This window comes from Myotis daubentonii, chromosome 2 (assembly GCF_963259705.1).
Source record: "Myotis daubentonii chromosome 2, mMyoDau2.1, whole genome shotgun sequence".
NCBI lineage: Eukaryota > Metazoa > Chordata > Mammalia > Chiroptera > Vespertilionidae > Myotis > Myotis daubentonii.
The window spans coordinates 28109806-28134305 of record NC_081841.1 but is presented as its reverse complement, the minus strand read 5'-3'; the positions used below and the strand labels follow the sequence as shown (position 1 = coordinate 28134305).

Sequence of the window (24500 nt, the reverse complement as noted above, 5' to 3'; positions counted from 1 at the left end):
TTTCGGACCCTATGTTGCCTTCCTGTGAAGAAGTGCATATAAAGAAAGTCAGCTCCTGGGGGAAGGGCACAAGAGCAGCCCTGGCCTGTTGTTCACACGCTGGGTTAGAGACTGTCTTCTGATGGCAGGGATGCTGGTACCTGGCACCAGTCATGAATAGGTGTTGAATTGCCACCTAATGTCCCTGAGAATCAGCCTATTTAATATCCTCACCTTTGGAGTGATTTTTAACAGCTCTGTAAAGACAGCCATTCCCGCCTAATGTGTTTCCCCCATGGCTTGAGTAAAGTTTTGAAAATAAAAGGGAGGGAGGTAAAAAGAATTTATGAAAGATATGGACCATAAAAACAGATTGAGTGAAACCACAGGGAAAGGGAAGCAAGTACTTATGAGGGATGATGGAGAAATGAAGATAAATGACATATCTTTTGATAGAAATTGTGTTGTAGGGCATTGCAGGGTTTTGCAATATTTCAGCTGTGCAACAGGTGGACAGACACCCAGGGTGCTTTGTCCCCACTTGGAATCTGCTTGCTACGTAATGTTTCCCATAGTTCTTTTGACTTGATTCCCAGATCTCTAACTCTGTGACTGTTCATCTGCTAGATTACCCTTTTGCCCGTACAGATGCTCAAGCTGTGTGCCAAGAGGAGAAACCAATCTACCCTCTATTATTTCTGATATACTCAAAGGTGTTATTATAGAGGTCTTGCATTTACTATTAATTATTAAGTCTATGTGCTCTATATGATTATTATTATAGGTATTCTGACTTTATCAAGATACACATAATTATGAATGTCTGGTCATTACCATCCTGTGAATTTAATAGAAATTGTCTTGTCTTCCTGTTTCTTAGTAAGAGATACTATGATCCTGTGGGAAAGCCCCCATCTAGGTTTTGGTAGATGAGATTCTAGTCCCAGTTCTGCCCCTAACTAGCTGTGTGACCTTAAAGAAGGCGTTTCATTTTCTGTGCTCCAATTTGCTCAGCTGTGAAATGGAAGAAGTCAAGTTTCATGATCCCCACAATCCAGTCTAGATAGAAAAGTTTATTTTCTATCTCCATGTAAAAATAGCCCTCAAGTGAAAGTTGAAATATTTTCCTCTGGTAACTACTGAACCACTAGCCCTTCTGATTCATGTTATGAATGTTTTGAATGCCCTTTTTCACGCTCAGTCCAGACATTCAGATACAGCAGGGCAGAGTGGCCATTTTAGTAAAATGCCTTCATATTCATTCCAGCAGACCAACTGATAATATTCAGCTATTTAAAAACATTTTAAATTACTAGTAAGCTCAGAGCACTCTAGTCATCTGTTAATTAGAGGCATGGCTTTTAGTCAAGGATGGTTACTTTGTATTTTGCCTCATGTGTTGACATTTTCACAAATAAATTCTATCTATACAGGGGTTGGCAAAAGTAGGTTTACAGTTGTGAGTACATGAAATACAGTTTATTCTTGTATTATTATTATTTATTAATTATTGTATTATTTATTTGTAGTACAACTGTAAACCTACCTTTGCCCACCCCTGTGTATAGATATGTAAACAAATTACTGCCCAACATGCACATTTACAGAATTATAAAATTTCCTGTTTGGACTGCTTACAAGTTCAAAACTCAAGCTCACTAAAAATAGATATATATTTCCTTTTGTAAAATCATCTTTACAGAAGAATTAGTCTTATATTTACTGTACTCTGTGTGTATTCTTTATAAGTGCAAGAATAAGATGAACCTATATCTTAAAATTTAAAAACATAATACTCTAATACACAAATAGTTACTGAAATGCTCTATACTGTTTGCACTGTCGTATGAGTCTATATAATTAGTTTTCCATGGCTGGATCAGAGTGGTGGAAGTTAATTATATTTTTACAAGCTCCTTCACTGGTTGATTTGTGGGCAGGTAATTTTACTGTCACAAACTAATTTGCTAACACTTTCTGATATTTGATGTGAGGTGTAACTGATATTATTTTAGTTCTATCTCCCATGTTAACTTTCTCCTGTGATGTGATTTGCTCTACTTTTCTAATAGCAATTACTTGGGGAGCTCTCAGAGGTAACCCGCATTTGTTCCCTCGTGGCACTTCTCTTTAATATAATTTTTGGATTCCATCTCTGGACTTAACACCCTCCAAATGTTCCAGCTGTGCCTAGTTTTCACCACAGAGTTTCAAAGAGACCAAATTTAGAAAAAAATGTGTAGGTTAAGTTTTTAAGAATAGTTCAGTTTTAATGGCTTTGTTGGGCTTGCTTGCATAGTTTCCCCTGGGAAGCAGTGTCTTGCATGAATCAGGAGCTTATCTCCAAATACCTTTCTTTAATCCTGGAGAATTCCTACTGAGCTTTTGTGGCTGAAGAAAAGTGACTCATTCTGACTTAATTATCAATAGGAAAGTAAATTTTCCATGGAGTCTAGTAATTCTGACTTATTTCAGAGAAAGAAAAAAGACAGATTTTGTTTTAAACAGAACTTTAAATATGTGTGTGGGAGATAAAAGGCAAGAGTTGGGAAGCAACAGATATGGTGTAAAAATAGGTCAACACCAAGGTGACCAATCATCCCTGTTTGCTGAGAACTGACGGATTTGTAGGGACGTGGGCTTTCAGTGCTAGTACTGAGAAACTCCTGGGAAAACTGGGCGGAAGCAGCCAAGATTTCTTTTTTGGTTTTGAAGTTCCAGCACCCTTGGTTCAGGAGGAGAAGGCACAGGGTACAGTTCTGCTCTCCAAAACGTTCCATAAGCTGAGGGTACATTGGAGTCATAAGTTCTCTACCTCTGACCAAAAATAGCCAAGAGACAGAAATAATGGAAAATCAGTGCATTGGATGATAGGTAAAGCAGAGTGGAGAAGATAGGAAGGAACATAGAAAAGTGAGTCTGAGGGTCAATAGTGATTCTATTTCCTCCACACCAAGAACGAGTCAGTTTCCAAAGAAAAGCTGACATGGTTGCCATTTCAGAAGAGGGTGTCATGATTTGAGGAAGGCACGTTTCCTCCTTTTCATTTCAGGGGTTGGAAGCTTGAGGCAGGAAGAATCAAGAGAAGGGGAAAATAGCCCGGCTGGTGAGGCTCAGTGGTTGAGCATTGACCTATGAACCAGGAGGTCACTGGTTCGATTCCCTGTCAGGGCACATGCCCAGGTTGTGGGCTCGATCCCCTGTGTGGGGTGTGCAGGAGGGAGGCAGCCAATTGATGATTCTCTCTCATCGTTGATGTCTCTCTCCTTTCTTCTCTGAATTCAGTAAAAACATATTTTTTTTAAAAAAAGGGGAAAATATGCAAGTAAAAAATGTATGGCATAATTTATGAAAAGTTTTCATATGGTTTCTTTGAATATACATATATGGTAAATCGAATATACATATATGTGTACTGTGGAAGCCTCTGGTGCTGTTGGGTTATACTGAGGAAGCTGCATTATGTAGCAGTGACAGGAGAACCAAGTGAGGCGCAGAGAGCTGGGAGCCTGTCTCCAGGCTCGATTGTGACAGTAACACACAGTGTACTCAGTTTTCCACAATATTATTTTGATAGCAGAACACTAGCTGTCCTTGTTTTTATGAAAGCTGAAAATATGAATCATATTATGGAATGCAGAGCTGATAGCACTTTTTTTTTGTTTGTTTGTTTAAGCTTTAAAAACAGCGATTTAAACTCTGACATTTTTGAAATTCTATTGTGAGAATTCACTAACCCTTCATGTTATTATGTGCAAAGGACATTCCCGTCAAGGGAACATTGCATATATTTTAATCAGATGACTTTGGTGTGTGCTAAGTATTACATTTTGGTGACGTTTGCTGTATTTGGTTTGCTTTAAATATTTTATTGGCCCAAATATAGGAACATGTTTTGTGGGGAATAATTATCATAATAAAATCAACTTAATATATTAGAAATGTTTCTAGGCCTTGAATCTGAAAGGGTCAGCGATTTCTGCTTCTCTCCCATCTAACTCCATGGCGTGCTCCACGAATCGCAGCCTTGCTCCTTCCCCTTCCAGTACCTCCCAGCATGATAAACACCTCTCCATTCTGCTTTCATCCTTGCTCTGTACCCTTCCCACCTTCTGCACCCACTGGCTGGTGAGTCGTAGCTTTTAAAGAGACAGCAGGAAAGAGCCAAGGCCCTGCCCACGCTGGTTTCCACAGGTGTTACTCATTTGCTGTGCAGCGGACTATGATGGTGGTTGGTGTGTTGTTTTTTTGAATAATGATTTAATTAAAAGTGATATTTGTGTGTGGTGTGTATTTTTATGTTTATGATCTCTGTGGAAATTGGGAAGGCCTCTAAAAATCACCATTACCTTATATTTGGGCCAATTTAGAAATTAAAAGTAAATAGCACTTTTCTAACCAAAGGACCAGATTACCAAAAGGCCTGCATTTTGCATGTTATCTGCTAATCCTGGATTTAGAATAACTAAAATTGTTTGAGTGCAGTATCTAAACTTTATGCAAATTACACGTCCATTGCTCTGTATATTTGACTCTACAACAAAATAAGTGCCTTTTGTGAATTTGGAACTGGTTTTAATGCAGTTTTCTATTAGTTAAAATTATTTTATTTAAAGTTTTAGCTATTGTGTGTGGTTTAAGAGGGAATATATATAAATACTGTTTTATCATAGCCTATAATGATTTGAAAGTTAATTGTGTATTTTATCTCATCTACTTTTTAAAAAAATATATTTTATTGATTTTTTTACAGACAGGAAGGGAGAGGGATAGAGACTTAGAAACATCGATGAGAGAGAAACATCGATCAGCTGCCTCCTGCACACCTCCAACTGGGGATGTGCCTGCAACCAAGGTACATGCCCTTGACTGGAATCGAACCTGGGACCTTTCAGTCCGCAAGCTGACGCTCTATCCACTGAGCCGAACCAGTTAGGGCCATCTACCTTTTTAAATACAAATCCCCACATGGCCTTTGTTCTAATATATGTTTTTGAGTTTCAGCCATCACCATATAATTAGACGTACTATTACCCTCAGCACTATCCATCCACAACATTCCCATTTTAACACTGAAAATATCTAATTGTAAGAAGTTAGCATTAGATGATGGCACAGAGTTATTACTTGAATAAATTAACATTTAAAAATTGCTTGCTTACTTTACAACAAAGTTTTTTTTAGCTACCGAAATATTGCCCTCTTCTTAACATATTACTTAGAAACAAAATTAAACATTTTTAATATAACATACATTTAAAGTAAAGAATAGGTAATGCTCTGTGTTATTGATATTTAGACTTCCAGTGCAATGAGAAGTTTTTATTAATGAAAATTATGAAATAATCAGAAATCCTTTGACCTACTCTGGTTGTGTATGATTCCAAGTTCAAATTTTGTTTTCTTAACATTTGTTATTAATATTAATACTTCTATTTCCTATTGGTATATTCTTTTGACTCCTTAATTTACATTTTGATTTGAACAAGTACATAGAGTATTCATTTTTTAATGATTATTATACTATACAGGACTGGGATGTGTGTGTATATGTCTGTGTATAGACACATGCATATATAAATTTGCAATTAAGTTTACAAGTAAATTGCCAAAAATGTCCTGTCCAAGTACACTTTGTTTTCCTAGGCTAGGTTTATGTTTTTACAACTTCAAATTAATTGTTTATCTTTTTACAGAAGCAAAGGATGGAGTATGGTCCAAAGCCCACTGACCCTCCCTCTGCTCCATCGCCTCCTCCAACGCCAGCTCCTGTTCCTGTCCCCCTCCCACCGACCACTCCAGCACCTGTTCCCGTGTCAAAGGCCCCTGCAAACGTCACCCGTCAGAACAGCAGCTCCAGTGACAGTGGTGGCAGTTTTATGCGAGATAGCCAGAGGCACAAACAGCTGCCCGTGGACCGTAAGTTCCCCAGGGTGGGGGTTGGGGGGAGGAGCGCACAAAAACTGCACAGTGCGCTCTGCAAGTTAAAAGCACTGCTAGGTAAAATATTGTTTATTATTGGTTTTACTGGCACTAAATATTAAATATAAGTAATAGTCCTTTATACGTGCATCATGCTTGGTAGATTGCAAAGATGTTCACCTCATTTTTTTTTATCCTCCAAGTAATTTTGAAAAACAGGAAGCTCTGTCCTCCAGTGTGTGTATTTCTACACATAATTCCAACACTGTCATGGTGGTGGGTTGAAGACTCTGGAGCCACACATACTTGACTGTGCACACTGACATATCACTTACTGACTGTGTGTCCTTCAACAATTTAATAATCCTCTGCACTTCGATATCTGAAAAATGGGGAGAAATAATGGTTTCTACTTCTACGAGTGATTGTGAAGATTCAATGAGATAATGAATAGGGAGCACTTAGATCAGTTGTTCTTGGTCAGGGGTGATTTTACCCCCCTCCCCCCAGGGACATGTGGTATTGTCTGAAGATGTACTTTGATCACAGTTGGGTAGATGCTACTGGCATCTAATAGTTAGATCCAGGGAGGTTTAGCAGTATCTTAAAATGAACAGGACCCCCTTCTCCCAACCCCCAACAGAATTATCTGGCCCAAAATGTCAGTGGTGTTGAGGTAGAAAAGCCCTGGTTGATTTTGACCAATATGCCACATTATAAGCAGTCAGTAAATATTTGCTGATATCATCATCTCTATCATCACCATAGTTTTCCTGCTCCTTTTCCTTATATTTGCTATTCTTGCATATATATATATACTAGAGGCCCGGAGCACAAAAATTTGTGCACTTGGTGGGGGCGGCGGGGGGGATCCCTCAGCCCGGCCTGTGCCCTCTCGCAGTCTGGGACCCCTCAGGGGATGACCACCTGCTGGCTCAGGCCCGTTCCCCAGGGGATTGGGCCTAAGATGGCAATCAGACATCCCTCTGGCAGCCCGGCAGCCCTCGGGGGATGTCCACTTGCCAGTGGGGACCAGACCTACCCTGCAGTCGGACATCCTTAGCGCTGCTGAGGAGGCAGGAGAGGCTCCTACCACCACCGCTGTACTGGCAGCCATCAGCCTGGCTTGTGGCTGAGCAGAGCTCCTCCCACGTGAGAGCTCCGTGACCACCAGAGGGCAGCTCCTGCATTGAGCATCTGCCCCCTGGTGGTCAATGTGTCATAGTGACCAGTCATTCCCAGTCCTTCTGCTGTTAGGGTCAGTTTGCATATCACCCTTTTACTATATAGGATAGAGGCCTGGTGCATGGGTGGAGGCCCGCTGGTTTGCCCTGAAGGGTTTCCTGGATCAGGGTGGGGGTCCCCACTGGGGTGCCTGGCCAGCCTGGGTGAGGGGATGATGGCTGTTTGCAGCTGGCCACACCCCCTTCAGGGTGGGGGTCCTCACTGGGGTGCCTGGCCAGCCTGGGTGAGGGGATGATGGCTGTTTGCAGCTGGTCACACCCCCTTCAGGGTTGGGGTCCCCACTGGGGTGCCTGGCCAGTCTGGGTGAGGGGCTGAGGGCCATTTTTAGGCTGGCGGTGACTGAAGCTCCCAACCTCTCCTTGTTTTCTTTTTTTTTTTTAATTCTGGGATTTATTTACCTTCTATGGCTGTCACTGGAACTGAGAGCCGGCTTTAGCTCTGAGGCTCGGCTCCAGCTCTGAGACATCGGCTGCTAAAAGCAGGTCTCTGGGTTTGTTTGGGTTCTATAATTGTAACACTGTTTCAACTCCAGCTCTGAGGCCCGGCTGGCTGAAAGCAGGTTTCTGGGGTTTGTTTAGCTTCTATATTTGCAACATTGTTTCTTAGAGTGCAGCTCAGAGCTGGGCGGTGGCAGGTGGGGATCCTTGGCTTCCTCCTTCACTGGAGCAAGCAAGCCTCCTGTTCGCTTCAGCTGCCTGGCTGCCAGCAGCCATCTTGGTTGGCAGTTAATTTGCATATCTCGCTGATTAGCCAATGGGAAGGGTAGCGAAGTTACGGTTAATTGCCATGTTTCTCTGTTATTAGATAGGATGCACAGGAATACTAACTTAATATGACCATTTTACCAATAGCAGTTTCAAATTTGGTCTCTGGATTCAGATTTCATGTAATTTATATTTTAACTTTAGTCTTTCATAAATTTAAATTTGAACGGTTTCTGTGAAAACCAGATTTAAATAAACAAAAAACAACAACACTGTGACCAACTTTGGATTATCCTTTTTAGTACTGGGAATAGCAATGTAGATAATTTGAAAACTAAAGATAATTCTAACATAATTTTTATTTTGCTATACCTTATTATATATTTCTGGTCCATTTACTCTTTAAATTATGTTGTATAAGCATTATAAAATTATTTTGCATGATCTCTATTTGATAGATAAAAATTCTTGGAAAACTGGAACCAGGAATGAATTTCTTCACTCTGGTGTGTGTGTGTAAAGGATATGTAATATATAAAGGGTGTGTGTATATGAAGGGTACTTAGTATATAAAGGGTCTGTGTGTGTGTGTATGAAGGATATCTATATATATAAAAGCCTAAGTGACCGTCTGATCGTTCGACCTGCCGACAGTAGCTATGATGCACAATGGCCAGCAGGGGGAAGACACTCTGACCGATAGCTATGACATGCACTGACCACAAGGGGAAAGATGCTCAACACAGGAGCTGCTGAGCTGTGCTGATTTAGCAGCTGCGGTTTTTGGGTGACGCACCTGGAACCAGATAGGAGGGAGCCTGATTCCAGGGTGTGTCACCCGAGAACCATCCTCTTGTAATTGGGGACCCCTCAGGGGATGTCAGAGAGCCGGTTTCAGCCAGATCCCCACAGGCCAGGCCAAGGGACCACACCAGTGCACGAATCTGTGCACCGGGCCTCTAGTTTAGTATATAAAGGGTGTGTGTGTGAAGGATATTTAGTATATAAAGAATGTGTGTGTGTGAAGGATATTTAGTATATTAAGGGTGTGTGTGTGTGAAGGATAGCTATATATAGTGACCTAAGTGACCATTACGACCAAACAACTGGAATGACCAGCCGACCAGTTGATATGACACGCACTGACCACCAGGGGGCAGACGCTCAATTCAGGAGCTGCCCCCTGATGGTCAGTGCACTCCCACAGCCAACCTCCCGTGGACCCTTCCCCTGGCCATAACCTCCCCCTGATTGGCCCCAATTGGAGGGGTGGTGGCTGCCAACCTCCCATGGCCCCTCCCCCCAGCTGGCCAGCCCCCCTGATGGCCCCATGGGGAGGCCAGATGGCCAACCTCCCGCAGCCCCTCCTCTCTGCCAGCCGGCCCCCCACCCGATAGGCCCCAATCGCCAGCCAGGCTGAGAGACCCCACCCATGCACAAATTCGTGCACTGGGCCTGTAGTTTAGTATATAAAGGGTGTGTGTGAAGGATCTTTTTCATTCTCTCAATATGGCCTCTCTTGGGGCTCCATTCTGGGTTCTTTTCACCTAGGCTGGCCAAACCTCCATAGGGTGGGGTCCCCCCTCGGGGGGGGGGGGGCTTGACCAGCCTGCAAACAGCCATCAGCCCCTCATCCAGGCTGGCCAGGCACCCCAGTGAGGACCCCCACCCTGAAGGGGCTGTGGCCAGCCTGAAAACACCCATCAGCCCCTCACCCAGGTTGGCCAGGCACCCCAGCAGGACCCCCACCCTGATCCGGGACACCCTTCAGGGAAAACCAGCCAGCCCCGACCCATGCACCAGGCCTCTATCCTATATAATAAAAGGGTAATATGCAAATTGACCCTAACAGCAGAAAGACTGGGAATGACTGGTCACTATGACACACACTGACCACCAGGGGGCAGATGCTCAATGTAGGAGCTGTCCCCTGGTGGTCAGTGTGCTCCCACAGGGGGAGCTCTGCTCAGCCACAAGCCAGGCTGATGGCTGCCAGCACAGCGGTGGTGGTAGGAGCCTCTCCCGCCTCCTCAGCAGCACTAAGGATGTCCGACTGAAACTTAGGTCTGCTTCCTGCTGGTAGGTGGACATCCCCCGAGGGCTGTTGGGCTGCCAGCAGGTGGACATCCTTTGAGGGGTCCCAGACTGTGAGAGGGCACAGGCCGGGCTGAGGGACCCCCCCCCCCCCCGAGTGCACAAATTTTTGTGCACCAGGCCTCTAGTCCTATGTAATAAAAGCTTAATATGCTAAGTGTCCGGTCAGCTGGTCGGTCATTCAACCAATCAAAGCATAATATGCTCCACCACTTGCACTGACCACCAGGGGGAAGATGCAACTTGTAGGTTAGCTTGCTGCTGAGGTCCGGTCGATCAGGACTGAGCGAGATGGGCTGGACACGCCCTGGAATCCTCCCGTGTCCCTCCCTGGCCCCGATCATGCAGGGGTCTCTTGGCCTGGCCTGCGCCCTCTTGCAATCCGGAGCTCCTCAGGGGATGTCAGGGAGCCAGTTTCTGCCCAACAGTGGAACGACTGGTCACTATGATGTGCACGGACCACCAGGGGGCAGATCTTCAGCGCAGGAGCTGCCCCCTGGTGGTCAGTGCGCTCCCACAGGGGGAGTGCCGCTCAGCCAGAAGCTGGGCTCATGGCTGGTGAGTGCAGCATCAGTGGCGGGAGTTTCTCCAGCCTCTGCGGCAGCACTAAGGATCCGACTGACAGGTTAGGCCCACTCCCTGCGAGAGAGCGCAGGCCGGGCTGGGACGCCCCCTCCCCCAAGTGCATGAATTTCATGCACCGGGCCTCTAGTTAACTTTATAGTTGTGATTTAATGCTTAAGATTCAAATTCAAAACCAAATTACTGAATCTTTCACTCCTATTTTTTCCTACTGTTTTTCTCACCTCAGTAAACCCCAGCTACTTCTATTCAATTGTGGCCAATTTTGATACATTAAAAAAGAAACAAAAAGAACAAGTAAAACTATTACTACTTAATTGTTCTAGAAATTCTGGTTAAGTGGGTGAAGCATAAGCCTATTTTATACATTACCCTCTCTCCCTAGGGATGAGCCAATTTAAAATCACCTTCTTATCTTCATCTTGATCTCACCAAAAAAACTAACGGAAAAACGAAGTTTTGGAAAAACAATGAACTCTGTGTAGCTAAAACCAATGTGTGTGTGTGAGAATGTGTGTAAGTGTGTGTAAATATATGCTACTAAATTTAAAAAAATATTTGTGTATTTTTAAAAGATGTTTATATTTTTTCAAAGACACCAAAGACATAGTTTTGTAATGAGAAAGTTCTATAAATGTTTTTATTGATTTCTCTATGGGAAAGACATTTCCTGTTAGAAAGTTCTGTTCTTTCTTCATTCTGCCACAAGTTTATGACATTTCCCTCATTGGATACGTCAGCACAGTAATCTGCGATACCGTGACAGTCTTTCCAGGCCTAGGATCAGAGTTCATAGGCATCCAGCCCCCATTTGGACGGTCTGTGGGTTGGGACAGTTTGTTCTTTGTCCTAGCCTAAGAAACTAAGAATAACCTAATGGGAAAGAGGATAGTTGGAATACTTTAAAGATAGAGAACTCTCTTGGTAATTGTGACTCATCATTTTCAAGTCTGTTTTTCATAAGTAAAAGAGGGACTTTGCTCTATAAAACACAACCTCTCTCCCAAAATTAACGCATGTGCTTGTTTCCTTAAAATAATAAAAAATTTATATTTACTCACATAAAATTCCTTTTAAAGATATCTCAAAAATATGGTTTGACGTTAAATAAATATATTTCATTTTATAAAATAAGTATTTTTGGATAGCTTCTTCTCGAGTACTTTTGGAGCACAGTTTATTTTCTGAATGGCTGTTGGAGGGTCTCAGCAGTCGTTTAGAACCAGGTAGACGTGTGCATTCACTGATTGCCTGAGTTCTGTCAAAGTATGCGACTATGCTGCCTCCAATATTCTCTGCTTACTGCCTGGACTTGTGATAAAAAGAAAATGGAAGGAACCGCAAAGCCAATACTCCCGCATAAAAATGTTACCTAATAGCCATGAATAAGGGGAAAGGTCGTCATGGCAGTTTGTGAAATGCAGCAAGAACCAGACTCCTTTTGCCTAGTCACGCTATCTGCTTGGAGCCCCGTGTCATATAAACTTTTCAAATAGACTTACCGGAGGGTTCAAAAAGGCTTTTCTCTCCTCAATTTGAAGATATCAGTGCTTTAGTTGTTTTGCATTTCTTCCATGCCTTTGAAATGTTAGCCCTTATTATTTGGGTTTAATCTTTTGTAATCAGAAGTGTCATTTTAGAAAGAGTTGTAAAGTTAGTCTGGTTTGTTGTTGTGTACCAGAGCATCGCCAGTGGAAACCAAAGCCAGGGCACATTACAAGAGGTGTTTGTACTCCCTGGAAAATGACCATGGTGTGCACAGACCACAGGTGATCACGCAGTGGCCGAGTCAACAGACAATAAAATAAATTTCTTAGTGTAGTGATCATTTTTCTTTTTTATTCCTTTGAGAAAGTATGATGTGATTTGAGTTAATAAATGAAATGCATGCAATGAGTTACTTAAATGTGACAGTTCATAATAGTTCCTGTCACTCCTTCTAGCCCTCTCACCCTCCCTCCCTCCTTCTCACCCTTCTTCCCTCCCTCCCTGTCTCCCTTCCTCCCTAGCTCCCTCCCTCCTTTCTTCCCTCCCTCCCTCCCTTTTTTCCATCTCTCCCTCCCTTTGTCTATGTCCATCCCTTCCCTGCTCTCTTCCTTTCCCCTATTTTCTTTTGATGACTTCTTCAAAACGTTTCCTGAATATTTGAATTGAAGCATTTAAAACAAAGTAGACTGAAATAACACTATATGAGTTTTGTCATACTTTCACTTATTTCTCAGGGACACCAAACACTGTCTAAAACACTCTCCTTGGAGGAGGATGGGGAAGGGAGATCATAGTATAATAGTCACAAAAAGCTCTCTTTGTGACCTGGTCATTAATTAAGTGGATTACTACATATCAGGTCTTTGTACTTAATTCTTGAAGGTTATATACAAATAATATATCTGTATTTTTTAAATACACAAACATATTAGTCCCCTTCCCATGCATTTCTTTCTTCCCCATTTTTCTCATAAAGAAGTGTTCATGTATGCATTCTTTCCTTAAGCATAAAAGAAGTAGGGGAGAGTCATAGTAGGTAAGTCAAACAAAGGTAGTTTCAATGACTATGGCCATAAACTCGCTGAGTCTAAGTCAGAAACCAGTTCTTGCTAAATTCTGCTACTAATTAACAATGTGGTTATGACACATCATTTCTCCTCTTTCAGCATTCATTTTGTTATCTAGTTATTTTAGGGCTTTGCTAATAATGTTTTTCAAAGTCTCAGTGAAAACGGCAGCAGAATGCCTCATTCATTCATTTAAGTCAGAGGTTATTTATTGAATTCCTACACTGTTCCAGATAAAGCAAACAAAACAGCCAAACTTGTTTTTCGCCTCAGGCATCTGTTTTAATGAAAGGATATAGGTAGGTAGGTAGACAGGTAGGTAGGTAGATAGATACTAGTAGGTGGATAAATTGATACTGAACATTAGAAGGTGCTAAGTGACCAAGAATGATAAAGCCTGTGATGGGGAGGAGGTTGCAATTTTAAACGGGGGAAATCTAAGGGAGAGAAGGAGAACCATAGGGCTGTGTGTGGAGGAAGCATTCCAGGCAGAGGCTCTTAAATGTGAAGAGCACCAAGGAAGCCACTGGGAACGAGAGTGGAGGGGTTGGAGGTCATGGAGGGCCTTTTCCTGGGAGTAATTGGGAGGAAAAGAGTTGCAATATCCGACTTACACTTTTAAAAAGATCATTTCAGCTGTTGTATTGAGAAAACAATGAAGAGCAAGAGGTGGGTAGTGGAGAGGAGAAGCAGGGCGAACTGTGAATAGGCTGGTGGCTTAGACCAAGCTGGTAATGGGAAAAAAATGGAGTGGAGTGGTTGGATTTTTGTTATATTTTGATGGCAGGATTAACCGGATGTGCTGATGAATTGGATGTTATCAAGGACAAAAGGGACTCAGCATAGCTCCATGGTATTCTGCCACAGGAACTGGAAAAATAGAATTATCTTTAACTAGGCTGGGAAGTCTAGCATAAAAGCAAGCTCCAGGAAGAAGATAAGCAGATAGAATTGGACATGTTATATTTGAGATCTCTAGTACACATCTAAACGACTCCATCAAGGAGGCCGTGGACATGTGGATCCAAAGTCCCAGGAGCATCTGGACTGGAGAAATCATCGCCGGCATTAGCTTCTCAGTGGCATTTACAGCCCTGAGCCTAGTCCCAGTGGTCACTGATGGCGTGAGTGCAGGCAGAGGGGAGGTCCCAGGGTGCCCTGGGCTATTTCCATGTTACTTACCTGGGGAGATGAGAATATTCAGCAAAGTATACTGAGAAGGAGAGGCCCAGGGAGACATAGCAGGAGTGAGGTGTCCTGAAGGCCACAAGAAGTGTTTCCGGGAATTGCCTCCCTCAGTGTTGCTGATAGGTTAAGTGAGACAAGGACTAGGAATCTCCCATTGGAGCTTAGCAAAGTGTCGTGGAGGGAGGGCCAGGAGCCTAATGACAGTGAATGTAAGAGAACATTGGAGAATGGAAGTGGGGTGCGCTCGTATAGACAGCTTTCCGGAGAGTTTTGCTGAAGGGAGAGCAGAGAAATGGGCAGGAATGGGAGGGACCATGGGGTCAAGAAAGGGCTTATTTAAAGGTGAGAAATAATAAGACAATCATAGCATGTTAGTGTGCTGATGAAAGGATTTAGTGCAAGAGGGAAATTGGGGACCCAAGATAAGTAGAGGAGACATTACCGTCCAATATTTAAATGGAGGACAGGGGGCCTGTGTGTGTAGAGGGGTGGCCCGAGGAGCATCGTGTAATAGGAAGGAAGGAGGAAGGCAGCAAGTGCGGGGAACGTGCTGGGTGGTGAGGAGAGCTGTAGAGGAACTTAGGGAGATTCTCTTCTAACGTTTTAAATATTTTTTCAGAAGTTAAGAAAATGAGATTATCAGTTTAGGGTAAGGATTGGGTAGTAAGGTGCTGGAGGTTTACAGAGAAAGAAGATAGTAAATACTCGTGGAAAAGTGGGCAATTATATGTCTAGCACAGCATTTCTCAACCTGAGCCCTCTTGACATTTTGGGCTGGATAATTCTTCTGCAGGAGACTGACCTGTGCATTGTAGATGGTTCTGTGCATCCCAGGCCTCTACCCATCACCCCAACTGTGGCATCCAAAAGTGGCTCCGGCCATTGTCAGACGTCTCCTTGGGTCAAACTTTCCAGCCATAGAGACCACTGGCCTAAGAAAATGTAGTGTGATTGTCAGAGGGCGTTAACAATCCAGTTGAGGTTCACATTCATGAATTTAACATGAGACCATTCAGCATTGTTGTGTTATACTCAGTGGGCAGGTGCAGGCACAGAATAAGCAGAAAGTTAGGTTTAACAAGCGTTGGGGTTCTGCCAAGTGAGTACAATAAAGAGAGAAAAGAAAAGCTAGGGAGTGGTTTTAATAATTGATCATGGAATTTGTGCTGAGTGAGGATGAAAGTGAGGAAAGGTGGTTGGATGGTTGGAACACTAGGTAATATACGTTCTATGGGGTGGAAGGATTATTGGCATTGGGGTTCTGGAGAGTGAGATGTGTTAGGAGCTTTCAGAAATAACCTACTCGGTGTCGGTGTCTAGGAAGGAAATCGCAGATGGAGGAGGTGCAGGACGAGCTCATCCACAGGCTGACCATTGGCCGGAGTGCGGCCCAGAAGAAGTTCCATGTGCCACGGCAGAATGTGCCAGTTGTCAACATCACTTATGAATCCACACCAGAGGACGTGAAGACGTGGTTACAGTCAAAGGGCTTCAACCCTGTGTAAGTCTCTCTGGGAGTTCCCCACAGTTTTGTGTGTAAGCATGCATTGTTTTCACTCTCGTCACCAAGATGTCACAAATGACTCTAGAAATGCAAGAGCCCAAACTGCCTTTGTTAATCTCAGGAAATGGCTGTAGCTATGTATAGCTAAAAAAAAAAAAAAATGACTTGGAAGAAGCAGAAATAACTCTCCTTTGAGGGCACCCTGTTTTCTGAGTGGTGGTGTCGCATCCCTGGTCCCTTCAGTGAACTGTCTGCAGCGTTGAGACTGCAGCTTCCCGTCTCCCTTCTCAGGCCACTTGAGAGGGACTGTCTTAGGCAGACTCCAGACCATGCAGGGCAGAGAGCCGACTCTCTCCTGCTGCGGGATATAGTGCCAGGCAAATAAAAAACAGGTAACATTGCCTGTTGTGAACCATAATCTAATCAGTCTTTTCCTTTAGTGAACCCATGTTAAAGTTTCTAACGTACCTATTATTTTTGTTAACAGCTTATGTGTTTGTTTGTTTTTTAAACTCCCTTTACTTGATTTTGAGTCTCTGTACACACTCTTTTTAAATGATTAAAAATTTTCTCAATTACAGTTTACATTCAATCTTATTTTGTATTAGTTTCAGGTATTCAGCATGGTGGTTAGACAGTCATATACTTTACAAAGTGTTCCCCCGATATTTCCGGTACCCACCTGGCACCATGCATAGTTATTGCAGTATTATTGACTGTGTTCCCTATGCTGTGCTTCACATCCCTGTGACTGTTCTGTAGCTACCAATCTGTATTTCTCAATCCCTCCACCTTTTTCACCCATTCCCCCAACTGCCTCCCCTCTGGCAACTGTCTGTTTCTGTTTTGTTTATTTATTTTGTTCTTTAGATTTCACATGTAAGTGAAATCATATGGTATTTGTCTTTGTCTGACTGACTCATTTCACTTAGCATAATACCTTCTGGGTCCATCCATGCTGTTGCAAATGGTAAGGTTTCATTCTTTTTTATGGCTGTTTATTATTCATATTTTTAAACCTTTTTTCTTATTATTACTTAAGAAGATCCCTTAACATTTCTTGTAATACTTGTTTGGTGGTGATGAACTCCTTTCAGCTTATGTGTTTTGACACAATAAATTATTTAACTAACACATATTCAAGAAAACTTGAGTATTATAAACTCACTTGCTCAGCATGACTTAAAAGTGAGATTCACTGGTTAGTCAATTACCTTTTACTAGAAAGTTCTCTCTTCTTCCTATGAAACATAAAATTTCAAGGAATTGGTCCTAAACAATAATGATACTACACCAATTGGCTCCTTTCTAATACTTTATACTCATATAGCAGGGGTGGGGAACGTCTTGCCTGTGGGCCATATAAGGCTGTTGAAATCATTTGGTCTGGTCCTGCCAAGGCATTAGGGGTGAGTTTATTAAATGTTTGACCAAATATAGCAAGCTACTTTTTAGGTGTATAATTTTGTATGGCTTGAGAATCTATAATAATAAAAGTATAATATGCTAATTAGACTGGACAGCCAACAACCTTCCAGACAATCTTCTGGACGAAGTCGGGGCTGCAGCTGCGGGATCGAGGCAGCTGCCGCAGCTGCGAAGGCCTGCTCTTGCACAAATTTCATGCATTGGGCCTCTAGTGATGTTATAAATATCCAAATGGCCCTTGGCAGAAAAATGGTTCCCCACCCCTGTGATATAGCCTCCGGGTCATATCACGCATGTCCCTGTCCTTATCTGGACTTAGCAGTGTAGTACCATTTGATGAGTTCCAGTGTATGGAACACTTAGAAAAGAGGTTATAACAGGACCAGAAATGCTTTCTTTTCTTTTTAATATACAATATTTCTAATCCTCTATTTCTTTGTCCTTTTTTTTAGGACTGTCAATAGCCTTGGAGTATTAAATGGTGCACAACTTTTCTCTCTCAATAAAGATGAACTGAAGACAGTCTGCCCGGAAGGGGCCAGAGTCTTTAACCAAATCACCGTCCAGAAAGCCGCATTAGAGGTAGGACTTGTCAACCTGAGGTGGTGGTGTGCATTCATCAGGAGTGTGGACCCTAATTGAAAGCTCTGAACTCGTCTGTTTATGTCCATATTGGTCAGTTTCCCTTCCAAACAGAGTTGCATTAAGTTTGACTCAGCATTTGTAATTTGTCACCAGGGACCATCATTGACCATTTGCAGGGAGATTAATTTGTTATAAATGCTCATGTAACAGGAAGCTAGGGCATATACTTTTGGACATTTAATGAAAACATAGTGTTCTCATTTTATATGCATTAGCTATTTCTGTAGGAATTTCCATTTTGACACAGTAACGGACATTTACTTCTGAGTGAGTAAATGCCTTAAGAGGCCAGAACTCTTTTGCCTGTTCTTAATGTTTAGTTTGGAGACTCTAGTAGGTTAGAGGTTACAAGTTCTTAAAACTGTGGCTGTGTGTCTCAGGCCTTGTTATACATCTAAACAGTCAGAGGGAAAATACCAGCGAGGCATCATGAACATAGGGAGCTCTCAGGGTAGTTATTTAGTCCTGGTTGTCTGTGGAGAAGCAGAGTAGATAATTTCTAGGTTGTACGTATTTAAGCTTCCACTATCCTACTCCACTTAAAAATGGGCCTTGGAGGGGCAGTTTCCAACTTTACATCTCACAGCACTTAATCGCCTTCGTTTTTTGTTCTACTTGGACTCAAATGAAAGGAGATAGGCTTTGGCGTGAAGTTGATACATGATTATCTCCAGCAGGTATATTATGCAAATTCAGTACTCAACTCAGAGTAAAATAGCTTCATGCATACAACCCTGTAACTATTCTCATTCAGGAAAATTCTACTTCCCTTGGAAATTTTCCCACATTGATCTGTACGTATCAGGCTCCCTGCATATGGAATATGAATAAGGAAGTATATATTTTCCGAGGCAGTTTTGTTAGCATTATAATACATTCTAATTTTATTGAGAGTGTATACATACTTCCTGAGGGTATGATAAAAGTGCCGTATTCCTAGCGTTGCTGGATTCCTTTTGTCCAGACTCCCTATCATTGTCATTTGCCCTGACTGCCCATGTCCTCCTGGTCCCTTGCTCCTGTTCCCCTGGCTGTGAATTGAGGCAGAGACTGACTACCTGAGGTTCTTCATCCTCCTCAGCCACCTTCCCACCACGCCCCTCTCTTGCATCTAGTTCATTTATTAGATTACTTACCTATGTTTCCAGAAACTTTGATTGATAAGAGCAGGATAAGGAGGATGCAGAGGGGTTGCAGGAGGGCTTGGAAAGGAGAAAGCCGAGCTGACGTCAGAAGGTCAGCATCGTGTGGAGGGAAACTCGGTGTGTTCTGAGACAGTCTTTGGGCCTGATTTAGAATTCCCTAAAGGGGTATGAGTTATCTTCTTAGAGCTAACAAGGGTTCTTTGAGAATTTTCCATCCTATTATGCTTATTGTACACGTATCTTCTTTCTCCCGGAGGATCTAGAGCTGTCGACATGTATTATTATTATTATTATTATTATTATTATTATTATTAATTTATTTTTTAATCCTCACCCGAGGATATTTTTCTCCATTGATTTTCAGAGAGAGTGGAAGGGAGGGAGTGGGGAGGCAGAGAGAGAGAGAGAAAGAAACATTGAAGTGAGAGAGACACATAGATTGGTAGCCTCCTACACTCACCCTAGCCAGGGCTGGTGATCAAACCTGCAATCCAGGTACATACCCTTGACCAGGAATAAAACCTGAGATCTGTCAGGCTGATGCTTTAACCACTGAATCATACCATCCAGGACTGTCCACATGTATTATTGATATGTCCTCATCATGTTCAAATGAAAGTCATGATGAGCGAGTGAATGCCCTAAGACACTATATAAATAAAAAAATATATTCATGTGGTAGTGACACCCAGAAGCATCACTTACATGAAGGGCAGCCTTGAGGTTTCCCTCTAACAGATATTAGAAGTAAAACACAAAGGGTTTTTACCCTGAGCTGTTTGATGCTGTGCCCTTCAGCCTGCACAAAGCAGTAACCATCTTGTCTGAACCGTGTTTACTTTTCAGGATAGCAGCGGCAGCTCTGAATTGCAAGAAATCATGCGAAGACGACAGGAAAAAATCAGTGCTGCGGCCAGTGATTCAGGAGTGGAATCTTTTGATGAAGGAAGCAGTCACTAATTTCTTCGTTTGTTTTTAAACTCCATTGACATTTTTGGCATTATTCCAATGTGCTTTGTTTTAAGAAGCCATGAAGGGAATGTCAGTTTTATCTCCTGGTACACTTTATTTATCGCCATAAAAATAACAATGCAAACATAAGTAAGTAGAGGACTTGGCTTCTGGGCCCATTATTTTTATTAAAACTGAAAAAATTCTCATTGAATTTTTTGCCCTTGGGAAATATTTTCTTAACCAAGATGAGGTGTTTTTTTTTATTGGATTAATTACTTCATCCTCATCTCAGTGTAGAGGCAGGCATTTTTGACGGTGGTGAAGTTATGTATCGCAGCAAAACAAAGACACTGCCCATGATTCGAAATCTAACAATTCCAGATTTGCCTGTGAGTTACTTTAGGCTAGCTTCTGCGTACTTGGGTCTCTTGTTTGACATACTCAGTGATAGGATATTTTGCTTTATTTAAAGTTCTCAATGCCAACACTTTTTAAAAGATAAAAACATTTAATGAACTGTAAAAATAGAACAAGGCCTTGGACGTGCAAATATAAACCTATGGAGCATTCCCGAGACATTCTCTTTGTCATGGCTCTGTTGCTTACAATTCCTTGTATAGCTTGGATATTGATTTAGCTTCTATCCTGCTTATTATCTGTTCTGTGTTCTTATATATGAGAAAGCACAAGTGGAAAAGAGGTCATATATATTCAAACTATGTCCCAGGAAGTAGCCTGCATTGGTGTGAGTTACAGTATTTTGCTTAATGAAGGTCTCAGTTCTGAATATTCATGTTAGTTGTTAAAAGGAAATTGGGGCCATTTTATGTGTTTATCTGTGTCAAGTTTTTCTGGTAATAAGAAACACTTAATTTACACATATGTTAATCCTGTGAAAGATTCTACATATAGAAAAGAAAGATACTTAACCTTCAACAAATGTTATTTTTGGAAACACGATTTTTGTCATTAAATGTTATATTATTTCACATATATAAAACAGATGTTATGTAAGAATGTTGTATATTTTAACATAAATCCATTTAGAGAGATTATCTAGATTCATTAATTTTCATAGTGCCTTTTTCACATGCGTCAGCTGGAAAGTCTGCAATAAACAGTATTTGCTGTATATTAATAAATGGTTTCTGCATCATTGGCAAAATTATTCTTTGGTGTGTAGACTGGGGATCAAGGTTGAATGGAATGAGAAAAACAGAGGCTCACTCTTATATTTTTACAACTGATTTTCAGTATATTTTTCAGTCTGTAGAAACCACTCTAGAAATTTTCTTCAATTGTTTCTCTTCTTTTCACCTCTCTTATTTCATTAGCTCTTCCTTCTACTGTCTAGTCACAGTTGGTCACAGTAGTAAAAACAAATTTATATAGCACTTATGATTACTAAGTGCTTCACAGAAATGCTTTGTTAGATATCTATTATTGTTAGATATCTATTATAACTCTGTGAATTGTATTTTATAGGCAAGGAAACTCTCCCCAAATCATGAGGGATATGGGAGTTTTCCATTTTCCATTTCTCCATATCTTCATAAGATAAAGTGAAACAAATGTAAGGATGATAGAGAATTATTGTGGGTCTTGTTTATTTCATAAGCATTGATACACATTTATCACTAAGCCCTTACTAAAAATATCTGAAGATGTAAGCATGAGACAAAAGAAAAATTAAAACACTGTAATGTAGCATATCTGATATTAAAAGAACTGGTATAATTTATAACTACATGTTTTTTAAATATATTTTTATTGATTTCAGAGAGGAAGGGAGAGGGCGAGAGATAGAAAGATCAGTGATGAGAGAGAATCATTGATCAGCATGTCCGACACTGGGGATTGAGCCTACAACCTGGGCATATACATTGACGGGAATCGAGCCTTGACCTCCTGGTTCAGAGGTCAATGCTCAGCCACTGAGCCACGCCGCCCAGGGCTATAACTATGTCTTTATACTATAAAATTCTAAAGGAAACTATCACAGGAAGCAGTTTCCTCCCTCAGGGTTGTGGGGGCAAAGAAAAAAGTTGGGATGGATGGGATTTAGAATCTTGGGAGAGAGGCCTTACAGAGGTTGGATCCAGACATCTGAGGGGTTTGGTCACCGGTGCCTGTGAGGTTTGGAGGAAGGGTCTACCCACAGCTGATAAATAAACCTCTGAGAAGGGGGCACAACCTAACTGGTGCTGTTACGTCAGGAATTCAGAAAAGATTTCATCCGAGAGAATAGCTCAGCAGATCCATAGAGCTGGGACTCAGACCTCCGGGGAGAGCATGCCAGCCAGCTGGTCCTTGAATTTCTGACGGCACAATAAGGCTGCTTCTGGGAACGTGGGGGAAACCAAACCAACCGGCAACTGGAACCGACATGAAGCCAACGGCTGCTCATAGAATGAAGAACCATTAAGGCTGCTTTATCATCTTTATCTAGCATTGGGGCCATCTCGGGCTCAGTGTTTATCGATTATGTTTTTCCTCCCTCACGATGGGTCTGTTTCCTCTTTCTTTACACGTGTAATCATTTGTATTACGTATTTGATGCTTTTGATGTTTTAGATGCTCTAGAATATGTTATCTTCTTTTGAAACGTATTCTTGTTCTAGCAAGGATTTCTACATGGCTGATCGCTTTGAACTTGCACACCTTTGCTTCTATGCTTTGTTAGGATGGACCATGGTAAGCGCAATGTGTTTTAAAAGGTCTGGTCCCTTGTTGGGACTCTGTCTACAAACTCTTCTGCCTATCTGGTCAGGCTGGATTTTAGGCTTTGTCTGCACCTGTCAAAAATAGTTCATACCGTAGAGTTTTTACTTCTGAGGGATCCCCTTTTTTGGATGAGTTCCCAGAGTAGTTTGTATCTCAGCTGGATGCCTAAGGTGCTGAAGCAGTCTGTTCACTTTTGCTGAGCTGAATCTTTGATGTCCCCCAGCACGGCCACCTCTGGTAGTCCTATTCCACTCTCAACCTTTAGCAGCCACTCCCTGGTAAGCTTTGGGTAATGTTGCTCTACATCAGTGGTTCTCAACCTTCCTAATGCCGCGACCCTTTAATACAGTTCCTCATGTTGTGGTGACCCCCAATTTCATTGTTACAGATTGAACATAATTAAAGCATAGTGGTTAATCACAAAAACAATATGTAATTATATATGTGTTTTCCGATGGTCTTAGGCGACCCCTGTGAAAGGGCCGTTCCACCCCAAAAGGGGTCGCAACCCACAGGTTAAGAACCGCTGCTCTACATGAACTGGGTGGATTCACTTAAGAGATTTCTGCAGCTTCTCCCTGCACAACTGCCTCCACTCTGGTGCCCTTCTTTGGAAATCCCAGCCACTTCCAGTGCCCCGGACTCTGCTCTGTACTCCTCCGTTCAGCGGGGCTCAGCTGCTCTGCTGGGATCCCATTGCTGCACTGCAGTTGGGGAACTGTCCCCAAGCAAAGAGCTGTTGAGTTTCCTTATCTCAAGGACGATAGTCTTGTGTTGTTTATAAAAGGTGAGCAGTGAATTTCATTTCCCCCACCCTCCACCCCTTAGGAGGCAGAGTCGTGGGGAGCTAATGTGAGAGACACTGTAATCACTTAAAACTTTTTCTTTTATACTTTTCTCTAGGAAAATTTGAGATGCACTTGTTTCCTAGGATTAAATTTGTGGAGGCTGCATTGGGGGTTGGGTGGGTGGAGATCTCATCAAGGTTGGGTCTTCTCGCTTTCTCAATGCTTGCATAAGGAGGCTTGCATGAGGAATATTATTACCAAGTTGTGTGCTCAGTTAAGGGGTTTATATAAAGACTGGTGGCTTCTGAGTAGGAGCAGACAACTTTCATTCAATAAACATTTAGTAAGTGTCTACTTTAAGAACTGGACATTAAAGAGAATCCTAACTGTATCCTCTGCCTTTGGACTGTACAATCAAAGGAACTGTGCAGCTTGCTTTATTTCCACCTAGTGCTAGTCTTACTGATTTCCTGAAGCAAAATTACACCCCCAAACCAGCACTGCTGATGGCCTGGAAGCTATGATTTTATACTTGTTACATTTAGTTTTCCCAAAGGGCATGCCTTTAACAGTTCTGGTTTGAGACAGGAATTTCAGTCTGTACTCATCTTTCTCTCCTACCCATGTTCTTTCCCTCATCTTGGTTTCTTAATCCCCTCTCTAAGACCTGCTCCCACATCACCCCACAGCCTCCTTCCTGGACTCTTTGTTCCTTTTTTTTTTTTTTTTTTGGTTAATCCTCACCCAAGAATATTTTTCTATTGATTTTTAGAGAGAGTGGAAGGAAGGAGGAGAGACAGAAACATCGATGTGAGAGATACACATCAGTTGGTTGCCTCCTGCATGTGCCCCAAGCAGGGTCGAGGATCGAGCCTGCAACCAAGGTGCATGCCCTTGACAGGAATTGAAACCAGGACCCTTCAGTCTGTGGGCCAATGCTCTGTCCACTGAGCCAACTAGCTAGGGTCCTTTGTTCCTTTTTATATTCAGAGTTGAGGACAAGAAAGAAGCTGAAGAAGCCAGTTGCCTTAAACTCAGGTTGT

At 42.2% G+C, this 24500-nt stretch overlaps 1 protein-coding gene across 8 annotated transcripts in view; it reads left to right on the top strand.

Moving 5' to 3' along the window:
• EPS8 (epidermal growth factor receptor pathway substrate 8) overlaps positions 1-21087 on the top strand; it is a 172561-nt gene extending 151474 nt beyond the window's left edge. For all 8 annotated transcript variants that reach the window (XM_059682300.1, XM_059682294.1, XM_059682297.1 and 5 more), the window contains 4 exons: positions 5676-5898; positions 15590-15770; positions 17654-17783; positions 19838-21087. In XM_059682300.1, coding sequence (XP_059538283.1) covers positions 5676-5898; positions 15590-15770; positions 17654-17783; positions 19838-19951 — 648 coding nt within the window. In that variant the 3' untranslated portion in view covers positions 19952-21087. The remainder of the gene's footprint in view (positions 1-5675; positions 5899-15589; positions 15771-17653; positions 17784-19837) is intronic.
• Positions 21088-24500: the final 3413 nt, after the last annotated feature.